The sequence below is a fragment of the Biomphalaria glabrata genome, chromosome 9 (assembly GCF_947242115.1).
Source record: "Biomphalaria glabrata chromosome 9, xgBioGlab47.1, whole genome shotgun sequence".
In the NCBI taxonomy this organism is placed as follows: Eukaryota; Metazoa; Mollusca; class Gastropoda; family Planorbidae; genus Biomphalaria; species Biomphalaria glabrata.
The window spans coordinates 32,657,166-32,665,569 of NC_074719.1; the positions used below are offsets into that span (position 1 = coordinate 32,657,166).

At 38.7% G+C, this 8,404-nt stretch overlaps 1 protein-coding gene across 1 annotated transcript in view; it reads right to left on the reverse strand.

The window, feature by feature from the left end:
* LOC106060293 (monocarboxylate transporter 14-like) overlaps positions 1-5,703 on the reverse strand; it is a 38,955-nt gene extending 33,252 nt beyond the window's left edge. Inside the window, exon 1 of the mRNA XM_056040267.1 lies at positions 5,103-5,703. Within this exon, the coding sequence (XP_055896242.1) occupies positions 5,103-5,214 (112 nt within the window). The 5' untranslated portion in view covers positions 5,215-5,703. The remainder of the gene's footprint in view (positions 1-5,102) is intronic.
* Between the last annotated feature and the right edge of the window lie 2,701 nt (positions 5,704-8,404).

The window sequence follows — 8,404 nt, forward strand, 5'->3', positions numbered from 1 at the left end:
GCAAATTATGCAGCACGTTTTATATGAGACTAGCTGATATCCGTGCTAAGGCTGCAATAGTTGGTATATAGGTTTAGTTTGCCCCGAATAGTCTTAAACTCATCAATAAAACGGCTCGAATCAAAACGCGACCCCCCCACCCCCACCCCCGATGTCCTTATGCATGCAGTTTATCCACTGTCTCATACATGTCATTAAAAGCAACACGAGAGGCATCATACTATAATCAGGAGACGATTAAAAGCGTTGGGTGTTTGCGATTGTTATAGCATGACTAGTTAGATCTGTGGCGTACCTAACAATGTGCGTATGGTGTGGGCCTATCGGGATATCAGGTGGTGATGGGCATCTAACTTTCCGATTTATAAGGTCTGCGTGTAAGAAATGTCCGATAATCAGTGTCGAGCTCTTCATCATAGACAGTCCTAAATCAAAAGTCTGTCTTTAGGAGGAGAGCACAAACGAGGTAAATGTAATTTGTTAACTCTTTCTCTCCGTTATTATTTAACACGTTCTGATGGAATCAACGTTGGTATCGTCAGTTAATAGAGAAAGAGTTAAGACTTGCTGAAATGACTATCCAAGTACGGTCATGAAAGAACATATGATTCCAAGCAAGGTTAGTATCACGCCGACTATATACACTCACAATCTCAAGGCAAGGGGCGTTTCATTTGAAAGTGTGTGTGTATATATGGACCTAAGAAGTGTTTGTGCATACTCTATAATAGAGGGTTGCAGGCCTTTCATCTCTTGACCGTTTATTAAAGTGTAGACCTAGACAGGCTTTCAAAACATGCTTGTTCTTGTTTTTTTTTATGTCTAAATAGTCGAAATTCTCCCAAATATCGTACATCAGAATGTGGATGACTTGAATGTGACAAAAAACAAACAAACAAGGTCAGCGACAATTATGTTGAAGATCTTTCGTCAATCTCGCCCATTGCAGGCGTATGATAGAGCATAGTATAAATAACTGAGTTACAGTGGGCTCAATTTTCATGTCGACTTATTTTATTTTTTTCAACGTCCAAAGAAAAAAAACCTTTACACCTAGTTGGAACCGTGGCAAATTACAACCCTATTAACCCTTTTGTCACCGAGAAGGATTTATCTTGGAGGACACGGGTGGACCTGGAGCTTTTCAACCCTAGTCCTGTCTAAACTTCCACTATGGCAAACTATGATAGCGACCATTACTGTGTTAAGTTGTGGGAGTTTCTGCCTTCAGGTATCCGTCAGAATAATGAAAAAATTCCATTTGGGAGCCGGAGCGTTTACGCGCCACTTTATGCCGATGGCCGCTAGGAAGGATTTCTCCTAACATACAGGCGTGGAGTGGAAGCTTTTTACCCTAAGTCCTGTCTAAAAGTTACACGATGCCAGCAATCATTATTACGATTGGGTCGTCCCTTAAAGATGAATAAATTAAAATTTTCGCAATATTCCTTCAATGGTTTATCTTGTATTGAATGAAGAAATGAAATCTATTTTTGTTTTTATTACAAAACATGTTGCGGGCAAGATTAAACCTTTTCAGAGAGCCGGAGTGGGTCCATCACTGGGGCATTCAAATGAGATACGTATGGACCAAACTACATTAAAATACAAATTGTACAAACAGTTTCCTAGTCATATCGTATATGATCAGAGATTTATCCACTGGAATTATATCGAATTGGACACCCACAAATAAATCGTTTCTACATTCGTCAACAATTGTTTTGTCCTTAGCTTTGTTCGTTATTTCTGTCTCTTTCTGACATTTCACGTGTTTTGTTTTGTTACTGTTCTTAAAGATTATAATAGGAAATGCTAAGTCGTGCCAAGATCCATGTGCTATAACTTTCTGTCCACAGTACGACATCAAACTCTGTTTTCTATGGCAGTAATGCTAAACAAAAACTTATTAATTAAATACACACACATCAAGTAAACACGCGACAAGCACGACATCTGGTAAACACACAGCCAGTAAACATGATAAGTACATGGCTTCTAAACACATCGAAAAAAACACATAACTTTTAAACATCGAGATATGTGACTCCCTATAGACAATACATGTTTTGAATTTTTTTTTTACCATAAAGTTTTTTTTTTAATAAAAAAAGGTAGTAGAAAATTAAATAATTTTCCAATGATGGAAGAATCTCTTCGACTACTACTAACTGAACTTAAACACAAAAAAAAAACAAACAAAAAACAACGGGCTTCTAATATTTGATTCTGTTAGAAACTACAGCGACAGACACAATGTACCCCCATGTACACCTTGTTTCTGGTCATAATGTCATTCAACTCAATGAACGCGAGCACAAAGTACTTTGTGACTCATGAACTCACCCCCCTCTCCTTCTGGATCAATAAATGTTTCACTTAAAAGTTATAATGTTATACAAACTGTTACAAGGTGCTGTATAATCTAACCGCTCAAAACTATCAAGTAGTCATTCATATCAACATAGTTCAAAATTATATAACTTGAAGTCTCTACCTCATGTGTAGTTACCGATACAATTATAGTTAAAACTCTAACAGGAATAAATGACAACAATTACTGATTTTGGTTTTGGGGGTGGGGCGGCAATTAAAAAATCCACTGCACTTAATTATGAACGAGTAAAAGCGAAGTATATTTGATAAGTACTTTACAGTAACTCTCTTTCAAGTACACTACAGTAACTCTCTTTCAAGTACACTACAGTAACTCTCAAGTACACTACAGTAACTTTCAAGTACACTACAGTAACTCTCTTTCAAGTACACTACAGTAACTCTCTTTCAAGTACACTACAGTAACTCTCAAGTACACTACAGTAACTTTCTTTCAAGTACACTACAGTAACTCTCTTTCAAGTACACTACAGTAACTCTCAAGTACACTACAGTAACTCTCTTTCAAGTACACTACAGTAACTCTCTTTCAAGTACACTACAGTAACCCTTTTTCAAGTACACTACAGTAACTCTCTTTCAAGTACACTACAGTAACCCTCTTTCAAGTACACTACAGTAACCCTCTTTCAAGTACACTACAGTAACTCTCTTTCAAGTACACTACAGTAACCCTCTTTCAAGTACACTACAGTAACCCTCTTTCAAGTACACTGCAGTAACTCTCTTTCAAGTACACTACAGTAACTTTCAAGTACACTAGAGTAACTCTCTTTCAAGTACACTACAGTAACTCTCTTTCAAGTACACTACAGTAACTCTCTTTCAAGTACACTACAGTAACTCTCTTTCAAGTACACTACAGTAACTCTCTTTCAAGTACACTACAGTAACTTTCAAGTACACTACAGTAACTCTCTTTCAAGTAAACTACAGTAACTTTCAAGTACACTACAGTAACTCTCTTTCAAGTACACTACAGTAACTCTCTTTCAAGTACACTACAGTAACTCTCAAGTACACTACAGTAACTCTCTTTCAAGTACACTACAGTAACTCTCATTCAATTCAAAAGACAATATATCAAAGTCAATATAAAGTCAAACTTCTAAAAAAATGTTTAAAATCGTTCACATATCTCGGATGTTACTTCAGAATTGAATATTACATCATAGTCCAAACTTCCCCCGGGAAAGCGTTACATGACGGCAGACAGGTTTCAAACCAGGGGCCATTGAGACGACAGTCCTCACGACTAGGAAGTCTTTTCAAATGAAGGTAGAAGTAAGTTCAACTTTACTGACTTAACTATCAGCTACTCTTAAATCTAATTTGTTTAGTGGTTGCATTATCATATCTTGATGACGTTATAAGATTTATTAGTAAACAGTTTGTAACAGAAGACCTTTCTTTACGACATCTACAGAGTTCATTTGAATACTTTAAGATTGGTTTGCGAATACTGTGAATGTTATACGTCATACGCGCTTGCCGATTACTCTAACCATTTTTTTAAAAATTATTTTGCGTCATTTAACTTATTCTGAAGTGTTTTTGTTTTTAATGAATAATCATATCAGATCCACTGGAAGTAAAATGACCTATTATTAGACGTATTTTTGTCACTGTCCAAAGGTCTGTTCGACTCTTAACATCATTTAGTTAAAATAGATCAAATTCAGCCTTCTGCTTCCTTAAACCAGGAGTAAAAGTAATGTTCCCCTTTCAGACCTTGTGACCTATAGGGAAGAGGATATAAAGGTCATCTGTTTCTGTGGCCTACGGTTAATGAGGGTGTTATGTGGTCAGCACAACGACCAACAGCCTTTACTTATCCCCAACTAATGTCAGATACCCATTTGAGCTGAGTGGACTCAGAGGTGCTCAAGCATCCTGAAATTGAAAATCCCAGTCTTCATCAGGATTCAAACCCGGGACACCTGTTCAGAAGTCAAGCGCTTTACCGCTCAACCACCGCGCCTCCATAACCCGGAGTTTCCACCACTTATTCCTATTCTTTTATTTGCCGTGTGGTTTAGAGTGAGGCTGGCGGACGTGCACATTTAGTGAGTAGAATGTACAGAGGCTGGCGGACGTGCACATTTAGTGAGTAGAATGTACAGAGGCTGGCGGACGTGCACATTTAGTGAGTAGCATGTACAGAGGCTGGCGGACGTGCACATTTAGTGAGTAGCATGTACAGAGGCTGGCGGACGTGCACATTTAGTGAGTAGCATGTACAGAGGCTGGCGGACGTGCACATTTAGTGAGTAGAATGTACAGAGGCGTAGCTAGGGCTGGTGTAACCAGGTGCAAGAAGCTAATGGGTGTCACCCCCTCCCATCACTTCAAAATAAACGTTCACATTCAATTCTTTAGTTGGTTTCTGTTTCCTTGACTCGTAAAGTCTCAATTAGTTGCATTCATTTCAATTATAGTTGCATTCATTTCAATTATAGTTGCATTCATTTCAATTATAGTTGCATTCATTTCAATTATAGTTGCATTCAATTTCTACTACAAAACTGTTAAATATGCACCTGACATTTGTTCACTTTGGTGCCACTCCCTGATGAGTGTCATCCGTTGCGGTTCGCGTCCTTCACTCCCCCCCCCCCGACCCGTTACGCCACTGCATTATTCAAGATGTTAAAATTTTATTAGTTTTCGATTCTTTGTAAGGGGTAAATAAGTTTTGCACTTACCAAAGTACCAAGGTACTCCAATGGGTAAATAAATAAATATCCCGCCAATAATAACAAAGTAACGCCTCCATGTCTTGAATCTCTGAACACAGTTGGTTAGCAGCACAGACATAGTGAGTCCTTCGTGTGTCAACGGAAAACTAAACACAACACATTAAAAGCACATCATATCGGCACGCGTACTAAATGAGGTAGTGAGACAAACAGCACGTTGGTCGCCATGTTAGCCGGAGGTCGTGACGCAGTGCTTTGGACTTAATACATTTGGCCTCTAGTTTTGGCGACACAATTGTGTCTGTCGCCGTTATGCGCCATTTGTTTCAATGAGATCGAACCTTACCAGCTGTGCTCATCTACTCGGGTAAAGGAATTCCTCAGCGCAGCAGATTGCATTTAAAATCTTTGTCTTGCATTGCATTGATTTAAGGGTTTCCTTTTACTTTGACTCCGCTGCGTCTGTGAACAAAACAAGGCCAGCAACTTCAACTGTTCCGTTATAAGCCACTTCACAAATACGATTAATAGTGTCCCTTGCTCCCCTGATCTTTATCTCCCCTTCTTTTCTTTTTCACCAGAAGTAACTATTGATCAAAAATGTCATTTGGGTGACGATATGAGGAAGTTATACAATAAACCAACTCGATACTCATTGCTTTTATTTCAGTGTATTATATTTATCGATACTCATTGTTTTTATTTCATAGTATTATTTACTCGATACTCATTGTTTTTATTCGGCGTATTATTTTTATCGATACTCATTGCATTTATTTCAATGTATTTTAGTACTCGATACTCATTGTTTTTATTCAGCGTTTTATATTTATTGATACTCATTGTATTATTTTAATGCATTATATTTGTGGCGAAATGTAATCGCTTAATGCATTTCACACACACTCACACATACAGAATCATACAGTTGTAGAGGCGTACACCCTGACATACACACACACATACAGAATCATACAGTTGTAGAGGCGTACACCCTGACATACACACACACATACAGAATCATACAGTTGTAGAGGCGTACACCCTGACATACACACACAGCACACACTCTCCTCACACATACTGATAACACAAACACGCTCACACACGCTCATTCCCTCACACACTCGCAGATACACACAGATATACCAAGACACTCATTAACATACACTCTCGCAGAAACACACTGACACATACGCATTCCCACACATACTGAATGAAACACAACACGCTCACAGACATACATACACCACACAGAGACACACAAACCCACTCCCAGAGACACACATGCTTGCAGACACACATACACTTAAAGATGCTATGTTTTATAAACAACGGATATAATATTATGGGGGAAAGAACTAGAATCTATAAACTATAGTTTCATTCATCCACATATTTTAGAAAATTAAGAAAGCTCACTTGTAGGCGGCTACTGCGGCTCAGTCATACTTATTACATTCACGCGTAAATCTCTCACTCGATAGGATAGGAGCTCACTAATGTCATTAAAATACTTTAACAGAAATTTGAGGATTTTGTAAGCTCGTTGCAGCTGCGGATACTTAACATTTCATACAGCCAATGAATAAGATAAACTGCTAAACTATCTTATTCATCTTACTTCAAAAAAAATAGTTTATACGTGTGCTGGAAAGACATTATAAATATTAGTTTTCAAATTAAAGCTCACTGAAGCTGTTCTATGAATGCGTTGTAAGCATACTTTACTTGCCATTAAGACGGAAGTGACATCAACTTGATCACATGACACAGCTCTACGAGCTACCACACCGCGTCATATAAACTGGTGGGTTTTAAATCTGTCAATTCTGCATTCTGAAAACGAAAGAGTTCGCTTGATTAGGGAAATAAAATGGGGGTGGGGGGGTTGAACCTTGGCTCAAAGGCCTATATCTAGAGCACAATGAAAACAATTGTCAAATAGAATTGTCCACAGAAGAGCTTTTGGTTGGTTTGAAGACAGGCATCACCGTGCTCGTGTTTTAGACTTTGGTGTTTAGTAGATATGACGTCATCGTCGACAAAAGGTGACGTCATTATGAGACCAAAAGTATATGTCGCACTTCGATGCACTATTTTCAATTACTTTCTGATTTTGGGATCTAGCTGACGGACAAACGGACGGCTCAAAAAACCAATCCGTTTTTCGTGTCGTTAGAACCTGCAATGCACGCTATCAAAGTCACATCACCGTATCATTTTAAAATCTTTTTTTTCCTTTAATAATTCACACACACACACACACCTAAATTGTTTTTTAAATCACATTATTAAACAGTTTTTAGGACACCCCCCCCTCCCACCACCACCACGCTGGTTCGACGAGAACACTTAGGAGTACGCTCTCTAAGATTGAGAATCGCTGCTAATAGTTTTACGTTGAAACGAATTTTCATACTAAAGCGACTACGTTATTTGTGTGCGTGTGTGTGTGTGTGTGTGTGTGTGTGTGTGTGTGTGTTAAAGAAAGAGAAGGGGTGACCACAAATGGTGATGCCCCACACTGCCTTTGAGGTAAAAAAAAACTAGTTAAGAAGTGACAGTAAGTCTAATGAATGGGCGGGGACTTGTATCACGTGATTAATAAGTTTATAAATAACCAAACTAGGTTTGTGTTCAGAAGAAACAGAAAGTATTAGCATCGCCCAAACGATGTCGAAATTTAAGTAATGACGTCATTAATAAGTGTGCTTACTGTCGACACCATATGTGCAACCATTAATCAAGCCTGTTCTTTAAATCTGAAAAGAAATAAAAGCGTGTGTGAAGGGGGAGGTAGTGGAGCTTAGAGAGAGAGAGAGAGAGACAGAGAGAGAGAGAGAGAGAGAGAGAGAGTCTCCGCCGTGACAGGTATACCTCTGGGTTCACTTGTATTTTTGCTAGTCGTCGATTCAGACACCAACAAGTTCTCAGCATTGTCTTAGGTCAAAAGCGGCATTGTCGTAACACAAGAGAAATTGAACAGTTACCCGGCAGGTCGAAGGGCGTCTCTCTTTTTCATGTTCAGAATAACAGAACTTGTGGGGGAGTGGTGGCTGAGTGGCTTGGCTTCCAAACCGAGAGGTCTCAGGTCAGAGGCATAGCCCAGGTGGGGGGGGGGGGCACCGAAATGAAATTGTGGAATTTTATGACTGATTTTTGCTTTGATTTTGATTATTTTAGGTGAGATTTTAATGTTAAACCATCATTAGCACCCAGCGAAGCCAAAGGGGTTTTGAGTTTAATAGTGCACCAGGGGTTTTTTAGGTTAAAACCCCCTCTTTTATAAAACAAAAAATAATACA